This window comes from Mastigoproctus giganteus, chromosome 7, assembly GCF_048544385.1.
Source record: "Mastigoproctus giganteus isolate SK-2022 chromosome 7, ASM4854438v1, whole genome shotgun sequence".
Taxonomy (NCBI): domain Eukaryota; kingdom Metazoa; phylum Arthropoda; class Arachnida; order Uropygi; family Thelyphonidae; genus Mastigoproctus; species Mastigoproctus giganteus.
Window position 1 is genome coordinate 123,388,422 of NC_143581.1, and position 20,659 is coordinate 123,409,080.

At 38.7% G+C, this 20,659-nt stretch overlaps 1 protein-coding gene across 1 annotated transcript in view; it reads left to right on the forward strand.

The window, feature by feature from the left end:
* LOC150083179 (pantothenate kinase 3-like) overlaps positions 1–20,659 on the forward strand; it is a 233,580-nt gene that overhangs the window by 79,503 nt on the left and 133,418 nt on the right. The window contains exon 2 of the mRNA XM_090377087.1: positions 6,040–6,167. Coding sequence (XP_090233213.1) covers positions 6,040–6,167 — 128 coding nt within the window. The remainder of the gene's footprint in view (positions 1–6,039; positions 6,168–20,659) is intronic.

Consider the following 20,659-nt stretch of genomic DNA (forward strand, 5'->3'; position numbering starts at 1 on the left):
TTGACTCAGTTTAGTGTGACATAAGCACTGGGAAAACGAAAATGAGAGTAGGAGTATGCTGTAGGCTTAATGACAGTGACAAGTATACCAAATAACTATACAGAGAAATAGAGTCGGCCAGTAAATTAGAATGTTTTTTTAAAGGTATATTTTAACTTTCTTAATTAATGGATAACAGTGCAGCAATGGCTCAATAAATTCTACGTTATAAGTAAATTAGTTTAAAAATGGAAGAATTACTTCTATGGTGTCTTGCAGAACACTTCGGTGCTGATACTCTCTGTAGTTGGATAACTATACAAATTGATTAATTGTATTCCACTTTTTTGTAGACAAGATCAGTGATCCAATGCACCATGGAATCGGGAACCCATGGACCCCATGCTCAACCCCAAAATACATCGAACCACCACCCCAATCTTGAGCTAGAGAATACAAAATGTTTGTATTTTTAAAACAATTTAACTGCTATGGGACCAAATAAATACATAGTGAATGTATACTTTTAATACTTTAAAACTAATATTATTATTATTAAGACATAAAAACATTAAGAATCCTCTGAATATTAAGAGGCTAAAGAATTTTGCTACTTCCCTGAAGCGGATGGGGCTTTTTGATGAGGGTCATGATCACAGGAAAGCGAAACCGCAGGTATTGCAGGGGGGATTTTATTGCATTGAGATTAGTTGTGATCCTGGCGCATGTGCGTGAAGGACCATGAATGCGAGATGGGGGTAGGGCTTGACGTATATTGACTGAATTTTGATGTAATTTAATTTCATTTGTCTCTGAAATTAATAGTTTGGTGTTATGTTGGATGCTGAGAATTTTTGCTTCGTTGAATAGAAAGGTATTGTCTTCACTGATCGCACGGAATGCAAGTTCTGAACCTGAGGAGTGGGATGAGAGGACAGATGTTGAATGTTGTCTCATTCTCGTATTGAGTGTATAATGAGTGGATCCCTGGTACGAGGAGTTGCAATCCTTTCAAGATACAGTGTAGACTAAGTAATTTAATTGGAATGTGGACGCGGATTGGACTTCGTGGTTTTTTAGGGCAGCATGTAGTTTCGTTGTAGGTTTGGCTATGATTTTGAATCGTGTGTCTTTGAAAATACTATTTAGTTGTTTGAACCATTGTTCAATATATGGTAAAGCAATAAAATATTTTTTTATGTTATTATTGTTGATAACAGGAGAGGTATTACACAATCGGTTTATTGCTTGTATCCTTATTTCGTTTATAATGGGTAGGGGGTAACCTCTATTTTGAAATCTGTTTTGTAGTGTTTGTATTTCTGTGTTTAGGGCTGATTCAGATGTTGAGTTTTTGTAGGCATTAAGAAATTGATTAAGGATGATGGATCTTTTAGAGGTGAAGGGGTGGTAGCTGTTGTAACGAAGCAGCATTCCAGTGTTGGTGGCCTTTCTGTATATGCTGAATTGGATTTTATTCATAATGCGTGTGAGGGTGAAATTTAAAAAATGTAATGATTTTGTTTCAGTGTTTTCGGATTTTAGAGCGAAGCTTAATCTTGCATGGATATTATTTAAGTTTTGTAGGATGTCCTGTGTGGTCTCCACATCTGTGATGCAAAGTATATCGTCCAGATAGCTGTCATAGTAGGTGATCTGCAGAAGAAAGGGAGTTGAATTTATTGTTTCGATATTGGTAAGGTATATTTCGGCAAGTAAACCACTTAGGTTTAACCCCATGGGTAAGCTATAAAATTATTTGAAGACCTTTACCTAGGAAGGTGATATGATTGGTTTCAGTTAAAAGTTTTATCAGTTCAAATATAGCAGTAATCGGGAGTTTTATATGGTTAATTGGTGGGGGGGGGGTCTTTGTTTAGCATGTCCCAGACGATGTCCAGGGTGTATGCGACATTCACGTTGGTATATAGAGAGGTGACATCTAGGGAAAATAGGTTGTCATTATCTTTAAGTGTTTTATCTTTTAGGATGTTAAATAGCAAATCGTAATTTTTATTCCAAATTTTATGGTTTTTCTGAATGGTTTGACTATATTATATATGTGGGAAGCTAATGCTGAGAATGCAGAATGTTTGTATGAAACGATGGGATGAATGGGGAAACCTGTCTTATGTAGTTTTACCTGGCCAAAAAGTAAGTTTGGATATATTGTACATTCTAGCTTTTAATTGTTTTAACTGGGCCATCGTAATGTAATTGTTTTTTCAGTATGTTGTTAAATTCTTATATTGGTTGACTAAATTGGAAAAAAAGGTCCGGATTTACTTCTTGGTAAGTGGAAGTATCAGATACTATGGAATTTAACTTGTTGATATAATCTTGCTTGTCTAAAACTACAACTGTATTGCCTTTATCTGCTTTTTGTATCATGATAACTTTGTTTTTTTGAAGGTCACATAGTGCTGAGGTTTCTTTACTTTTAATTTGGGGAGGTGCGGGCTTTTAGGGTTGTTCACTACTTGGTTTATCTGTTGAATGATTGTCTTTTTGTAGGATGTTCTGAAGTGCAAATTCGACGTCTATAACAAGTTGTTTCTTAAGGCAAATTGCAGGGGGGGGTAGATTGTAGTTTAAGTCTTTGGACAGAAGTGAAATTTGGTCATAGGTTAGGGAGCTTTTTGAGAGATTAGTGACATGCAGCTGGAAAGCTGTGTCACAAGTTGAGAGTGGTGCTTTCGGGTAATTAGCGTGTGGAATGCCAGGTATCCGGGATAGCCTTATTAGTTTATTTCTGTGATGGTCTCTAATTTCCAAAGCTAGTGCTTTGCGACAAAAATTTATAGTGATTTTCAAGGTTGACCAATTGTTAGGGTGAAGGTATTTTCTTAATTTTTTTGTGGATGTGTTGGACTTGATGTAGATATTGTTGTATGATTGAATAATGCAATTTCAGGCTGAGGTTGATGATACTACGCGATGTGGTGTGAGCTAGTTTGTTTATGTCTGGTAAATTTTGGTTGAATTTGACCATAGCATATTTCGGAGTAATGTTTTATTTGAGGCAATATTTTAGGAAAGTTATGTGGTGATCCTGGGCTGAATATCTAAGTGTTAATTTGGTATATTTCTGTACCAAGGTAGGCAAGAAATCTCCCATGCTTGCGAGGTCAAAAGGATATGGGTGGAGAGTATTCCTTAGCCTCTTAATATTTCAGAGGATTCTTAATGTTTTTATGTTTTCATACTTTAAAACTAATAATATTAGTTTTAAAGTACTAAAAGTATACATTCACTATGTATCTATTTGGTCCCATAGCAGTTAAATCATTTTAAAAATACGGACGTTTTGTATTCTCTCACTCAAGATTGGGGTGGTGGTTTGATGCATTTTGGGGTTGGGCTTGGAGTCCATGGGTTCCCAATTTCGTGGTGTATTGGGTCATGATCTTGTCTATGAGAGAGAGAGAGAGAGAGAGAGAGAGAGAGAGAGAGAGAGTGGAATACAATTAATCAATTTGTATAGTTATCCAGCTATGGAAAGTATCAGCACTGAAGTGTTCTGATACTCTCCATAGAATTGACTGGAACTTGTGGATTAGTTAATTACGCATTAGCAAGACTTTTGTGGATTTATTGGGTGACTGTTTTCTACAGAGCATGTACAGAGAGGTAACAAGAGGTACCAGTACTCTTGATCTGGTTATCAGCAGCGATTCTTCATGCATTAAAAATCTGCAAGTAAAAGACCCACTCAATAGCAGTGATCATGGTGTTTTTTTTTTTTTTTTTCCTTTGGTAGTTATTGGCGCATCGGCTTCTGTGGCCATAATGCACCTCCCAAGGTTTTTGCAGTACTTTGATCCAAGCCCGAGGTGGGATTTGAACCCGCGACCTTTGGGTTGCCAGGCAGGTGCTTTACCCACCCGGCTAGTGATCGTGGTGTACTGATGTGGAATTTACTTAGACATAACTACTACCAGTGTAAAGTGAAAGGCTTTTGCTTACATTAAGGGTGACTACAATGGTCTCAAACAGTTTTTAAAGTCTATGCAGTGGGACCACTGATGATGTAACCAATAACAAATTCTAAATGGGAAGCAATTGTAGAAGCTACTAAGCTTTTCATACTAACTGAGAAATACTGTTCAAGGTGTAGTCATAAACGGATGTCAGATGAACTGCTGAGACTGTGGCAGAGAAGAAAAATGAGTGGATGGATATAAATTATCAGGTGATACAGAAACCTGTGGTAGAGACTTGATTACAGACTATAAAGTAGTCTGTAATCAAGTCACAAAGGAGTTTGGGCAAGCTAATGCAGATTACGAGAAGTCTGACCAAGAATGCAAAGAACAGCAGCAAAGATTTCTTTGCTTGTATTCTCAGTAGTCTAACTGTTGATGATTTTGCTGACAAAATGAATAGATATTCTGTATCTACATTCACACATGAGGAATTCTTTAGGGAAGTGGATGCTAGAAGTTTATTAAACTCTAATGGGCTAGTAAATTATTTTGTGATATCTTAAAGGAAAGTGGAATAGAAATTGTTCTAGCTAAACATAAAAAAAGTGCCTGGTGTGGATGGGGGCTATCCAGTTATATTAAGGGCAGAAAGCAATACTGTAGCCATAATTATGAGAGCATTCTTCGATTCATGGGAGGTCTCTATGGATTGGAGGTGTGGATGTATCCCAATTCACAAAAAAGGTGACATGGTAATTACAAATGTGTTAGCTTAATGTCTGTTCCAGGAAAATAATGAAGTCATTGGTTAAAGAACTAATACAGGAATGCAATTATACTGTAGTACAGCATGGGTTCGTTAAAGGGCGATCTTTTCTGACTAATCTGATTGGATACCATGATGTAGTAACATATGAACTCTAAGCCAAAAATTATTTTCATATCATATACTTGGATTTCAGAAATGCTTTTCATACTGTTGCACATAAAATACTGTTGCACAAACTGCATTAATGGCATCTCTTTATCATTAACAAAACTGCATTTTTATTACAGATAAAGGGATGGCTGAGTGGGAGAAGACAGGTGAAATGGGATTTTTTTTGCTGATTAGTATGTTTATTTTCTTGCATAATTTTTTTGGGCACTACTGGACACTAATCATAATGTGTCCAGTAGTGTCCAAACATTGTTAGGTGGATGGTTATAGCATCTAATATCCTTTTCCAATAGGTTCCAAACATGTTCAATTGGATTGAGATCAGGTGAGTTGGGCAGCCATGGGAGGTAGCATGGGTTCGTTAGAGACTCTATTGTCATATTCCTTAAAGCAGTTAGCAGCTGCTGTACCTTCTGGAATGGTGCACTGTCTTGTTGATAGGCACAGGAGTTGTCTGGATACACTGTCATAATGAAAGGTTGTATTAAGTTGGAGACAGTGGAAAGGTAGGAAAGGCATTTTCATTGAGCCATTAATTAATGGTGATCAGAAGGCCCAGAGCATACCATGAAAACAGTCTCCAAACTATAACACTACAGCCTTCAGCCTGCCGAACACCAATGGTGCATCCAGGTGCCAAGGCATCACATTACTTTCTCCATATGTGGATATGTTCATCAGCATGATAGAGTTGGAAATAGATTTATCAGATGATGCAACAGATTTCCACATATTGGTGTTGATGTAACCACCCCATGCAAGGTGCAGTTTCTTGTGTCTTTCACTGAGAATGGGTACCCATATTGCCATCAACTTCCATATTCTCTGTGAGTTAATATCTGGTGCATTGTCCATGTGGATATTGGTCTTGCTATTCCTATGTTGTATTGGATGTTTAGCTGGGTCCCTGTGCTGCGTCGCTGCCGTGTCACTAGACGAGACATATGATGCTCACCACAGTGTCAACCACATGTGGCTGTCTCATGTGTAACCTTTGGCTGTTTGTTCAACCGTTGATATGCAGTTAATGGAGAACACTCCCATTATATAATGCCAATTCATCTTTATTCGTTAATGCATTAACTACATTTGCCGTGCATGCTGTTATTAAGAAAATTTTATTATATAGTATAATTACAGTTGTTTACATATAAGTAGGAAGCTAACAACACTTAAGTGTTATTTTGATTTCAGGACTGCTGGAACAGATGATGTTGGCTATGCCTGCCATTATGGAGGTAACATTGGAACCAGACACAATCTAGTCAGTAACATGGCAACTGTAGATGAATTAGAGTATACAAATTGCATTATTTCCCCTCGTAAGTTGCTGATTTTTCACTGCCTTTTTAGGTTTAGTTAAACTTAAATAAATGCAATGCCAGATCATTAATGATTTATTGTCTGTAGAAACTGGGAGTAAGTTTTGCTGAGTGTTACATTTTGTGAATTTGATTAAAAACTCCATGATATGCAACCTAGACTTGAATGGTAATATCTTGGGCTCAAAAGTTTGAATTCTTCACTATATGTCTGACCTTGGTGTAGAAGATGAAAATTTATTTTTTTTGGTAAATGAGATTTATACTGATATGTATAGTATAATCAAATGCATGAGAATTTAACACTATAAAACAAAGTTATCAAAGAAATGTACGTATGTAGTTATACTGAAATTTCAGTAAAATATCACCTTAGAACAATGGTGACAGGAGGTGGATTTTATCCCCACCTATTGTGTTGCATGTCTGGTGGCAAGATTTAAAAAACTCAGTATATGAGTATTTCAGTGTCACATTTTTCTTTTTGTGATATTTTATGCTTTTTATGATTTTTGTGTCAGTTCAATCATAATATTCAGCATCAAGTTTCTTCAATAATAGAATGTATTAATACAGTTGAAGCCCTTTATAACGATCCTCTTTTTAATGTCCTAACATGTTATAACATCCTATGTGGTTGGCACATCCAATTTCTCATTAACCTAATGCTATTTTACATTCAGTATAACTACCTTGAAAATAAAAGAATTTCTCTATAATGACCATAAATTTCTACCTCTTAATCTGACTTTTCACTTTTTTATTACAATATTTGCATTTAAAAATGACAGAACACTTTAAATATATTGAAGTAATTGTAGCTGACTGAGAAATCATTTGTATGCTCTTTTCTTGCAATACGGTAATGAAATGAATGTTGGCTAAAAGTTCATTTCATGTTCGAGCGTATTTTTATTGGTATAGCTCCAAAAAAGTGGATAGCTTTGCCAAAATTAGGATTTTGCACACTGTAGATAATGATATGCATTCTAAGACTGACATTGCCAAACAGTTTGGCATTCCTAAGAGTGCTCTGTTCACCATTTTGAAAGATTGGAAAAAGATTGAAAGTTTAGAGAAATATGCTGCACCAGGTAGGATTCGAGCACGAAAGGCGAAGTATCCGGATATTGAAAAGGTACATTTGGAATGGCTAATGATGATGCATGCAGAAAACGTTCCGGTATGTGGTAATTTTTTTAAAAGTTGAGGCTAAATTGTTTGCACAGAGTTCCAGAACAGAATACAAAACACAGCCATGGGCATTGATGCTACAAATGAATGATCAACTACCTGCTGGCTAAAGGAAAACTTCCACACATCTATTCTACAACTGTCTTTCCTCAATTTGAATCTATGCTCCCTCAGGTTCTTAATCTGAGCAAGCAAAGAATCCCATCAGCATTGAGCTGATCAAACCATTCAAGACCTTATACACCTTGATCAGATCACCTCACAGGTGCCTAGTGTCCAGATGCTGCAACTTGCAGAACTTAAGCCTTTCTTTGTAAGCACACCCCTTTTGTTCCTCTCACCAATCTTGTTGCTCTTCTCTGTACTCTCTCTAGCAACTTTACATCCTTTCTAAAATGAGGCCACCAGACCTCTATATACAGTACTCAAGGTGTGGCCTGACAATTGCCTTATACAAAGGGATAATCACCTCCTTGTGTCTGCTAGCAAACTTCCTATATATCATTGACAAAACTCCATGACCTGCTCGGGCAGCCCATCTGCACTGCTCAGAGAAATTCATATCTGACTGCACAATTACCCCCAGGTCTTTTTCATTCTCCACTTCCCTGAGTGTAGTACCACACAGTTGGTATGTTTCTCTTGGGTTACTGCTACCCATATGGAGTACTTTGCATTTGTCAATGTTAAACTTCAGTTGCCACTTCTTAACCCATCTGCCTAACTTTTTAGATCCTGTTGCAGCAGCATACTGACTTTACTGTCATTAACAACCCTGCCAACCTTTGTATCAGCTACAAACTTGGACATTAAGCCTGATATACCTTAATTAATATCATCGATAAATACACAAAACAACAATGGGCCCAGCACCAAACCCTGGGGAACTACACTATAACATTAGTCCACGAAGAGCAGTGTCCATTTATTACTGCTCTCTGCCATCTCCCACTCAACCATCCCGTTATCCATTGCAGTAACTTGCCCTTAATTCCATACCACTCCAATTTGCACAGCAGTCTTCCATGTGCAACAGTATCAAAAGCTTTCCTGAAATCCAAGTATATGATATCAAAATTATTTTTTGCATCCAGTTCCGTGATAGCACAAGACTTAGAAGATGCAAAGTATGCATGTCATCAATTGTTTGAGGAATATAAACAATGGGGTCTAAAAATCAATTTTAGCAAAGACTGAAATGTTGTCTTCAGGGCCAGGACACGTTCTAAATATTGCAGGTTTTAAAATCAAACAAGTCGATAAATTCAAATATTTGGGATCAATCTTACAAAGTGATGGATCATCCCAAGCAGAGATCAATAAGAGAATTACAGATGGCAGAAAGGCTATCGGCATGTTAAACTCTGTTCTGTGGAGCAAAAATATCCAGGAGCGGATTAAGGTCAGTTGAGGCCCCGGGCGCAGAAGAAAATATTGGGCCCCTTAAAAAAAGAGAGAGACAGGGAAAATAAAAATACATGTTAACCAATTTTTTTAAATAAATAGAAAATATTATGTACCATTAACGTTTTATTTCTAATAAAATATGAATATAATATATTATACATTTAACGGCGGGCGCGCCCAGTGCGCCCGCCGTTAAATCCGCCTCTGAAAATATCCTAAATAAAACAAAGAAACATATTTCAAGCGATTGTACAAAGTCTTCTATTGTATGGAGCGTAAACCTGGACATTGAATAGGCGAGCGGAAAACAAATTGCTCTCCACAGAAATGGATTTTTAGAGACGCTCAGCAGGAACTTCTAGAAGAGACAGAAAACGGAATGAAGACATAAGGTAAAAAAATGGAAGTGAAAAAGACTATTATTGACACCATCAAAGAAAAGTGTCTAACATAGTATGGACATGTAAAACGGATGCAAGAAAACAGATATCCAAAGGCTATCCTGGAATGGATACCTCCTAGGAGAAGAGGAAGACCTAGGAGGACATGGATGGATGGAGTACGGGAGTGCATAACAGCCCGAGGCTTAACCGACCAAGACACCTTGAGCCGCACTTTATGGCGGGAAAAAATTCCTAACAAGAAATAACTTGTAGGCTGAGGAAGCCCAGTGTAAATGGAAACGCTCCTCTTGAAGAAGAAGTTCCTTTGTGACCACATCGTAGTATCCAATCATTTTTCAGACAAGACTTCCCCTTTAATAAACCCATGCTGTGTCTGAACTAACACTGCTGTCTTGTATAGGTGACTCTGTATTGCCTCCTTAACCAGCGATTCCATTATTTTCCCCGGAACAGAAGTTAAACTAACAGGTCTATAATTATTTGTCATCCTTTGATGAACCCCATTTGTGAATTGGGGATACATTTGCACATCTCCAGTCCATGGGGACCTCTCCTGATTCTAAGGTTGCTCACATAATTATGGCTAAGGGTTTGTTTACTTCCCTTGCTGCCTCCTTCATTGTAACTGGATAGATTCCATCTGCCCCATGTGCTGTTTTTATGTTTAACTTTGCTCTCAGTTAGTACAAAATCACTTATCTCCCTGTTAGAGTTTGGGAATGTAGGTTTCAATATACACATTCTGTTTATCAGCTACTTGAGCAGGATCATCAATAGTCGAACCATCTATGTTTAGTGGACTCATCCCCTTCCTTCTGATTCATGGGGGTAATGAATCTGATTCATGAAGGGGATGAATCTGATTCATCCCCTTCCTTCTAGAGTTTACATAAGTAAAGAACACTTTGCTGTTTTTCTTTGCATCCTTTGACAAAGATTTCTCGTAATCTGCCTTCGCCTGCCTAACCTCCTTTATTACTTGATTACAGACTAGCTTATATCTTCCGAAGGCTTCTGTGTCGCCTGATAATTTGCATGCATCCCTTGCATTTTTCTTTTCTGCCATGAGCCTGATTAATTTATCCAATGTCCATTTAGGCCTGAACCTTGAACAATATTTCTTAGTTGGTATGAAAAGCCCAGTAGCCTCCAAGATTAAGTCCCCGAAGGCTTCCCATTTAGAATTCACTTTTGGTAAAATCATCAGTTGATTCCACTGTATAGAATTTTAAAACTGCCTGAGACCACTGTAGCCACCTTTTACGAAAACAAAAACCCTTCCCTTTACCCTTGATGGTAGTTAGTTATATCTTTAAGTAAATCCCACATCAGTACACTGTGATCACTGTCATCTAGTGGTTCCTTTATCTGCAAATTCTTAATGCATGAATAATCACTGCTGATAATCAGATCAAGGGTATTATTCCCTCTGGTTGCCTCTTGAACATGTTGTAGAAAACAATCCTCCAATAAATCCACAAAAGTCTTGTTAGCATGCGAGTGACCAATCCACAAGTGAAAGTCAATATGAGGGCGCTGGGATCGCAGAACAGTACGGACGGTGGATTTTTGGCTGTAAAGGGATAAGTATTTTTTAATTTTTAACATATTCTTTGTTATTTAACATAGTACATTGTGTTTTATGGAGATATTAAATAGGTTTAGTGGTGTTCGTTAGCTTCCTATTTTGAATTTAACCAGCGATTTTTGGAAGTTACGACTCCCGGTGTTGGCGCCAATATTGTTGAACTAGCCGCCATATTGTAGTCAATAAGAAATAGCTTAACATATATATCGAACTGATAGCGAAGTAAAACTGAAGTAAATACTGAAGTAAAACTAGATAGCGTAATACGAAGCACTTATTAAGAATCTGTTAGCTGATTATAGTATTATCAATTAATCAAAAATATTATTAATCTTATTCAATTTCATTGTTAATTCAATTGTATTTAAATGGAAATCATGACCCAGACTAGAGCTGCGAAGAAAAGATCAGACTAGCGAGAGTGCTGTGGCCCGTGGGGGACGATCCTCCAATGCATCACAGTCTCAAAAAATGTGCGAAATGTGAAATGTTTGCTGACCTTTCTAAAACAGGTCATGATCTAGCTGAGGATGCCTTTGTGTGTGTGTGTGCTAAGGTGTCTGGAGTGTCAAGAAATTAGGCACCAACTCAGTGTTCTGATGGGCGTCTATGAGAGCTTGAGGTGTAGGGTAAAGGCCCTCGAAGAAATTAATGAGGGGCTCATCAGGCTCCCAGCTGCCCAGGTCAATGACAGAGCTCACTCCTGTGCATCAGGCAACACAGATGCAATCTCCAAGGCAAAATGTGCTGGTCCCAAAGGAACTAGTTATTGTTGGTGACTCTATTGTCAGGGTGATGGGAAATATACTATGTAAGAAGGATAGGTGGAACAGGACCAGAGTATGTCTGCCAGGGGCAAAATTTCATGACATTGTAAAGCAGATATCATCTTTTCAGGGCACAAAAGGTGATATTGTTGTACACGTTGGAACTAATACATTAAGAGTAAGAGATCTGCAGATTTACTAACAAGTACAGGTCAATGATGAAAAAAGTTGCGAGTTAGGGTTGAATGTGAAAGTGTCTGCAATTCTGCCCAGACACGATAGGAGGGAGTATATGATGAGAACCTTGTCAATCAATTCGGCCCTGGAGAGATTGTGCAAGGCTCAAGGGGCTTGTGCCTTGCACAATCTGGCCTGTGCTTGTTGACAGGAGAGACTGCTTCTACAGGGATCGGATACACTTAAATAGAAAGGGTGCAAGAATATTTGCTGATGCTGTCAAGGCAGTGTTAAGTTGGTCGGAAAACTGCTAGTGTGGGGGATACACAGACTAAAAGGTTAACAGTGGCTGCAGGCAGAGGCAAAAATGATTTTTGCACTGCTTCTATTAGAATATGCAGCAGACTGGAAAGCAAGGTAATGGAGATTTCCAGGACTGCTTGGAGTCATAGTGGAAAAAGTAAATATGTGAGCTGTGTTAGGGTGGCTAGGAGCAGGAACAGGTACATGTAAACCAATGTTAGGAGTATAGTTAATAAATTTGATGAACTCTTAGTGCTAGTTAAGACATCAAAGGCATATATTGTTGGGATAACAGAGACATGGTGTCACACATATATAGTCAGTGCAGAGTACAATGTATATAGGAAGGATAGACAGGATAGGAAGGGAGGAGGGGGTTATGCTGTTAGTTAAGAAACACATCAAATCTAAGGAAGTGCATCCAATTGATGCTGGTGGACAATGCAGTATTGAGTCTGTTTGGTGTGAAATAAGCACTGGGAAAGGAAAAATGAGAGTAGGTGTGTGTTATAAGCCTATTGAATCTAATGAGTATAATGAGCAATTGTGCAGAGAAATAAGAGTGGGCCAGTATAATGGGAGATTTTAACTTTCCAGATATTGACTGGAACTTGTGGGTTGGTCACTCACACACTAGCAAGACTTTTGTGGATTTATTGGATGACTGTTTTCTACATCAACATATGCGAGAGGCAACCAGAGGGAATAATACTCTTGATCTGATTATCAGTAGTGATTCTTCATGCATTAAGAATTTGCAGATAAAGGAACCATTGGGCTACAGTGATCACAATGTATTGATGTGGGAATTATTTAAAGATGTAACTACCATCAAGGTTAAAGGGAAGGGCTTTTGCTTTCGTAAAGGTGACTACAGAGGTCTCAGACAGTTTAAATTGTGTACAGTGGGATCAACTGATGATGTTACCAACAGTGAATTCTAAATGGGAAGCCTTCAGGGACTTAATTTTGGAGGCTACTAGGCTTTTCATTCCAACTAAGAAATACTGTTCAAAGTTTAGGCCTAAATGGTTATCTAATGAACTAATGAGACTCGTAACAGAGAAGAAAAATGCATGGGATGCATATAAATTATCAAGCGACTCAGAAGCCTATGGCAGATATAAGCTAGTCTGTAATCAGGTCACAAAGGAGGTTAGGCAGGCGAAGGCAGATTACGAGAAATCCTTGGCAAAAGATGCTAAGAAAAACAGCAAGGATTTCTTTACTTATATAAACTCTAAAAGGAAGGGGATGAATCTGATCGGTCCACTTGACATCGATGGTTCGACTGTTGATGATCCTGCTCAGAAAGCAAACAAACTGAATGAGTATTTTGCATCTACATTCACACATGAGGAATTATTAAGGTTTGAAAATGGCAGAAGATTATCAAATTGTAGCAGGATACTTAAATGATTTTCTAATAACAGAAAGCAAAGTGGAGGAGAAATTGTTGAAGTTAAACATAAGAAAAGCACCTGGGGTGGATGGGATCTATCCAGTTATATTAAAGGAGGGGCAAAGCAACTAAGCAAACCCTTAGCCATAATTATGAGAGCATCCTTGGATTCAGGAGAGGTCACCACGGACTGGAGATGTGCAAATGTATCCCCAATTCACAAAGGGGGATCGAAGGGTGACACGAGTAATTACAGACCAGTTCGTTTAACTTCTGTTCCGGGTAAAATAATGGAGTCACCGGTTAAAGATGCATTGCAGGATCATCTAGACAAGACTGCAGCAATAATTCAGACACAGCATGGATTTGTTAAGGGAAAGTCTTGCCTGACAAATTTGATAGGATATTATGTGGTTACAAAGGAACTGGATGCAAAAAATAATTTTGATATCATATATCTGGATTTCAAGAAAGCTTTTGACACTGTTGCGCATGGAAGACTATTGTACAAATTGGAGCAGAATGGTATTAAGGGTAAGTTGCTATAATGGATAAAAGGATGGTTAAGTGGGAGAAGATAGAGGGTGGTAATCAATGGGTGCTGCTCTTCGTGGACTAATGTTATTAGTGGAGTCCCACAGGGTTCGGTGTTAGGTCCACTGTTGTTTTGTATATTTATCAATGATATTGATGAAGGTATATCAGGCTTAATGTCAAAGTTTGCAGATGATACAAAGGTTGGCAGGGTTGTTAATGACAATAATGGCAGTGTGCTACTGGAACAGGATCTAGATAATTTGGGCAGATGGGCTAAGAAGTGGCAAATGAAGTTTAACCTCGACAAATGCAAAGTACTGCCTATGGGTAGAAGTAACCCGAGAGAAAAGTACCAACTGTGTGGTACTACACTTAAGGTGGTAGAAAATGAAAACGTCCTGGGAGTAATTGTGCAGTCAGATATGAAGTTTTCTGATCAATGCAGACAGGCTGCCAGGGCAGGTCATGGGGTTTTGTCAATGATATATAGGAATTTTGCTAGCAGGGAGAAGGAGGTGATTGTCCCTCTGTATAAGGCAATGGTCAGGCCACGCCTTGAGTACTGCGTACAGGTCTGGAGGCCTCATTTTAGGAAGGATGTAGATTTACTTGAGCATGTACAGATACTTGAGTGTGTAAGGGCAACAAGATTGGTGAGGGGAATGAAGGGATCCTCTTACCAAGAGAGTCTTAAGTTCTGTAAATTGCAGTGGCTGGAGAATAGGCACCTGCGCGGTGATCTGATTGAGGTATATAAGGCCTTGAATTGGTTGAGCACGCTGAATTCTGATGGGATCCTTCCACTTGTTCAGATTACGAACCTAAGGGGGCATAAATTGAAATTGAAGAAAAACAGATGTAGAATAGATGTGCGGAAATTTGCATTTAGCCAGCGGGTGGTTAATTGCTGGAACAAACTTCCATCTGTCGTGGAAGTTGACAGGTTAAATAAATTTAAGGAGGAACTGGACAGGCATTTGGAGGGAATGGTGTGTTTTTTTTTTTTTTTTTTTTGGCTGATGCTGCATAAGCTCATACACTTGCTTTCTTGCATCACATGCCACTACTACTAGATTGGATGAGCGTGGAGGCTACGGAATCGGTCCACCACTCCTAACATAGTCCCCAGGAAAATGCTTGTCAAGAAATTCTCGGACAGTAAGAGCCCAATGTGGTGGTGCACCATCTTTCTGGAACACCACATTTGGCTGATGATTTCCCAACTGGGGTAACAGATATAGCTGTAGCAAATCTAGATAGATCACCGCTGCCACTGTTTTTTCCGCAAAGAGAAAGGGCCCCAAAACTTCTGAACATGACAAAGCACACCAGACATTGACCTTTGGACTATCTCCTTTGAATTCTTGAATGGCGTGAGAGTTTTCTGATCCCCATATTTTGCAGTTATCCTCCCTGATATGTAAAACGTTGCTTCATCAGTAAATCTCAATCTCCGAAGGTAATTTTCATCAACTTCGATGTTTTACAAAATGTCTTAGACAAATTGGAAATGGTGGAGTTTATCGTTTGCTTTTAAAGCCTCTGCAGTTTGTAGGCATGGAGGTGAAAGCAGTTATGAACAACCCTCCAAACAGTTGTTTGTCGTATCATCATCATCAGCCATTTTCAATCCACTGCAGGATGAAGGCCTCTCCAGCAACTTTCCAGTTCCTTCTGTTTTGAGCACTGGCCATCCATTTACTACCCACAAATTCATGAATTTCATCTATCCATCTCTGCCTTTATCTTCCAGGTTTTCTTCTAGCTCCTCTTGGATACCATTCTGTTATTTTCTTAGTCCATCTGTCATCATGTCTTCGAGCTATGTGTCCTGCCCAAGACCATTTTAGTTCTTTAGTTTTGATAAGAATGTCCTTTACTTGAGTTTGCTGCCTAATCCATGTGTTTCTCTTCTTATCTAACAGTCTGATTCCCAATATAATTCGTTCCATTCTTTGCTGTGTAGTTCTCAGCTTCTCTTCCATTCTTTTGGTGAGTGCCCAAGTTTCACTTCCATAAGTCATGGTGGGGAGTATACATTGGTTCATTATTTTACGTTTCAGACAAACTGGGATATTTCTCTTCAGTATGTGACTATATTTCCTGAATGCTATCCATCCAAAATGTATTCTTCTCTTGACTTGCAGCCATTTATCATTATTACAGCTAATAACTTGTCCCAGATAAGTATATGATTCCACCTTTTCAATTACTGCTCCTTCAATCATTATTTCCCTTTCTGTGACATACTTGTTCATCATTACTTTTGTTTTAGCCATATTCATCTTTAGTCCAAAATCCTTATTAAATGTGCATAACTGATTAAGATTTTCCTCTAATTCTTTGGGATCATGGCTTATGACCACAATGTCATCTGCAAATCGTAAATGGTTTAGTTACTCTCCGTTCACATTGACTCCTTTCTGTGACCAGTCTAATCTTTTGAAAGCTTCCTCAAGGGCAGCAGTAAACAGCTTCAGAGATATTGTGTCTCCTTGTCTAACTCCTTTCTCAATTTTAAATTTGCTACTGTCTTTGTCTAGTCTAATGAAGGAGGTAGCACTCTCATATATTTTCTTCAAAATCATAATATATGGGGTATCTATGCCTTGTCTTTGCAGTGCCCGAAACATTGCCTTATGCTGTATGGAGTCAAATGCCTTTTCATAATCCACAAATGCCAGGCATAATGGTGTTTTATATTCATTTGCTTTCTCCATTAGCTGTGATATTATGTGAAGGTGATCCATAGTTGAGAATCCTGTCCTAAAGCCAGCTTGCTCTTTTGGTTGATTCTCATCAAGTATTCTTTCTAATCCGTTAGTTAATGACCCTTGTGAACAACTTGTGGATGTGGGATAACAAGCTAATTGGTCTATAATTTCCAATTTCTGATTTATCTCCTTTCTTATGCAGCAAAACTATGATTTCATTATTCCACTGCTTAGGCATCACACCTTTTCTAATGCACTTTGTGAAGAGCCTTGCCAAGGCTCTTCACAAAGTGCATTAGAAAATCCTCTTCACTTGCCTTGCTTGTGAAGAGGAAGAGTCTCTTCCTCCCAATTTTAACAACTCTACAGTAACTTCGCCTTCCCCCGGGGCTTTCTGATTCTTCATTTTCTTCAATGCATGTTCTACCTCATCAGGAAGAATATCGGGTATGTCGTATGTGTTGCTACTTTGCAATCCATCTTCCCCACTTCTGGCATCATTCCCCTGCTCCTTGTATAATTCTCTATAGTAGTCTTCTGCTATTTGAATTATGCCTTCTCTGCTGTTTATAAGTACACCATCGCTATTCTTCAGTTTCAGTATCATTTGTCTTTCTGTATTACTGCTCATGGCTGCTGATTTAAATCCTTTGTTTGTTTGTGGTATACCTAACTGCAAAGAAGCTCATCTAGTTGATTTTTGTGGGCTTTGAATAAATGCTTCATGGATTCGATCAACATCTTCCTGCGAAGTGCTTGGTCTCTTCCCTCCTTCTCGATTGTTGTCAAAAAACAACAAAATAAAACTGCATAAACAGTTTATTTTTTTGTTTTAAAAAAAAAAAAAAAAAAAAAAAATTGTTTAGGTTTTTCACTGCTAGCTTTATAGCATGTAATTTGGCAGTATAGTTGCTACATTCAGTTAAAACCTGCACTGGGTAATGTTACTAAAAAAAAAAAAACTGCTATGCCTGTGTAAGTGTGTCAGATTTTGGATCATCCATATATAGTCAGACCTCTGTGTAATGAAATCGATCATTTGCTTGAAAAAATTCATTATAAAGAAATGACCTTTACAACAATGAAAATACAGGCAGTTCCTGCTTAAAAAATTGTTTTATTTTTTAAGTATCAAGTGTCAACAAATTCAAAAATATGAACAATAATTACAATAAATAAATGCTAAACATTCATAAATACTTCATTTTAAACCACACAACATAGCTATACAATACAGTACAGTACTACACTGAAAGAACAGAATTCATGGAATACCTGATTCCTGGACAATGCAACGCTGTCACCCCTCTCACTAGTTAACGAACCCACCGCTTGGCAGGTATATAGAGTCAATGCATTCACTTAGATGGTAATATGATGTCAGTATCAATAAATGTGACTGACTTTTAAAGAGGGATGATAGTGGGTGCCCAACACATATGTCACTCCATCGAGGAGGCGGTACAGACATTGCACTATCCCCATTCGACAGTATCAAGAGTGTATTGGGAATATGCCATTTCCTGAATAACATCTCATTGTGGGCGGAGAAAGGTGGTGGATGAACGTGGCTGTTGATATCTGTCTTGCATTATTTTAGCCAACTGGAGAGCAACAGTGGCACAAATTACCACTGACTTCAACGAGGGAGGTGCCAGAAACTTCTCCACGAAGACCATCAGGCGATCATTAGCTGCAATAAGTTATGGGTGCCACCAACCCACCAGAATCCCATTGCTAACAACATGACGCAGGACTCTACCGGTCCACTGGATGGTCAGTAACTGGGCGAAAGAACATCGGCACTGGACCTTGGATGATTGGAGATGGGTCTTCTGGTCCGTTGAGTCCTGTTTCCAGTTATTTCAAGTGGACGGTAGCGTGCGTATCTGGTGGAAACTGCATGAAGCTATGCACCTGTCATGTCAACAAGGAACTGTTCAGGTTGGTAATGGTCTGGGGCATGTTCAACTCGCATGCATTGGGACCTCTGATACATCTAGATGCATTGCTTAATGGTCCAGGTTACATGTCCATCATTCCAGACCATTGCATCCCTTAATGGACAGTCGTTAATGGTCTGTGGTGTGTTCAACTGGCACACGTTGAGACCTCTGGTACATCTAGATGCATCTCTGAACGGTCAAGGTTGTGTCTGTCATTGCAGACGATTGCATCCCTTCATGGTCATCATGCACCCACAGGCCAATGGATTCTTCCAGCAGGACAGTGTGCCTCCCCACAAAGTCATGGTGACTAGAACATGGTTTGAAGAGCATTCCACAGATTTTACCACCATGGTCCACAGATTTTACCACCATGGAATGGCCTCTCCATTCACTGGACGTGAACCCTGCGGTGCATCTTTGGGATGCCGAGGAAAGGTCCTTCCAAGCTTTTGATCCTCCACCCAGGAATGTGACGTAATTATGGACAGCAGTGCAGAAACATGGAATAAATACCTGTGGAACACTTTCTTGAAACTAGTGGACTCAGTGCTTCACTGTGTCACTGCCCTTATCCAGGTGAATGGCGGGCCTACCCATTACTAGGTAGGTATCCCATGATTTCTGTTCACTCAGTGTACTATGCATATATTTGTTCAGGCAGATGAGAGAGTCTCATCTGCTTTGACTCATAATGTGAAGCAGTTATCATGCTGATTACAAAGAGTGGTTGCGTCGATCTTCATTTTCGCTGTCTTGTCCTATTTTAAATTTTATCCAGCTTATTAAGGGGGATAAATTTGAAGGGTGTTTGGAATAAACTCTTCCTCAGTTTATTGATAATTTTGAAGGATTTCAAGAACCATCAGGGATCATACAAAATTAGCATTAGATTCTGCCTTGAATCTATTTAAGCTATCAACTTCTACGACAGACGGAAGTTTGTTCCAGCAATCCACCACCCGCTGGCTAAAGGCAAACTTCCGCACATCCATCCTACATCTGTCTTTCCTCAATTTGAATTTATGCCCTCTCAGGCGATTATTCTGAGCAAGAGGAAGGATCCCATTAGCATTGACCATGCTCAAACCATTCAAGACTTTATACACCTCAATCAGATCACCTCGCAGGTGCCTAGTCTCCAGACACTGTAATTTGCAAAACTTAAGCCTTTCTTCATAAGAGCAACCCTTTGTTCCTTTCACTAATCTTGTTACCCTTCTCTGTACTCATTCCAACAGCTCTACATCCTTCTTAAAATGAGGCCTCCAGACCTGTATACAGTACTCAAGGTGTGGCCTGACCATTGCCTTATACAAGGGGATAATCACCTCCTTTCCCTGCTAGAAAAATTCCTGTATATCACTGACAAGACACCATGAAATGAAAATGAAACAGAAGCGTTTAATATTGCTAACCAATTGTAGCTTAAGATTTCTACTGCTGACGTCACTGATCTGCTTCAAGCACACATGGAGAGTTCACAAAAAGACCTCCTCGAAATGGTAAAATGTCAGTAAGCTGAGGAAGAAGAAGATTTAACATCTGAAACTCCTGTTCATTCCTTCACTCTCAGGGGGCTTGATGAAGCTTTTCAACACACAGAAAAAGCAATTGAAATGTTTGGGTCACAAGATTCAAATTTCGAGCGCACTAGAAAAGTTACTGCTTCAGGTTTAAAAAATGCTTATGCATGCTATCATGAGATTTATAAAGATTCCTTGTGCTTCCAACAAGCACAAGGAGTTCAAATTATAATAATAAAGAAATTATTTATGTCATACAAATGTTAAAGAATGTTTATCCATCATCATTGACTAAATGCACACTCGTTGATGAACTATCAACGAGTGCTGAACCAGCAATGAGTGATGAACCCTCAATGAGTGTGCATTTAGTTGATGATGATGAAGAATAAACATTCTTTAACGTTTGTATGACACAACCCCAGGGGGAGCATCTGGTGAGTATGGGCTTAGCACACCCAGAGTCCTTAGCTGGATATCATCTTTCTTGGTGATTCCCTTCTACTTCCATCTCTCTCTCTCTCTCT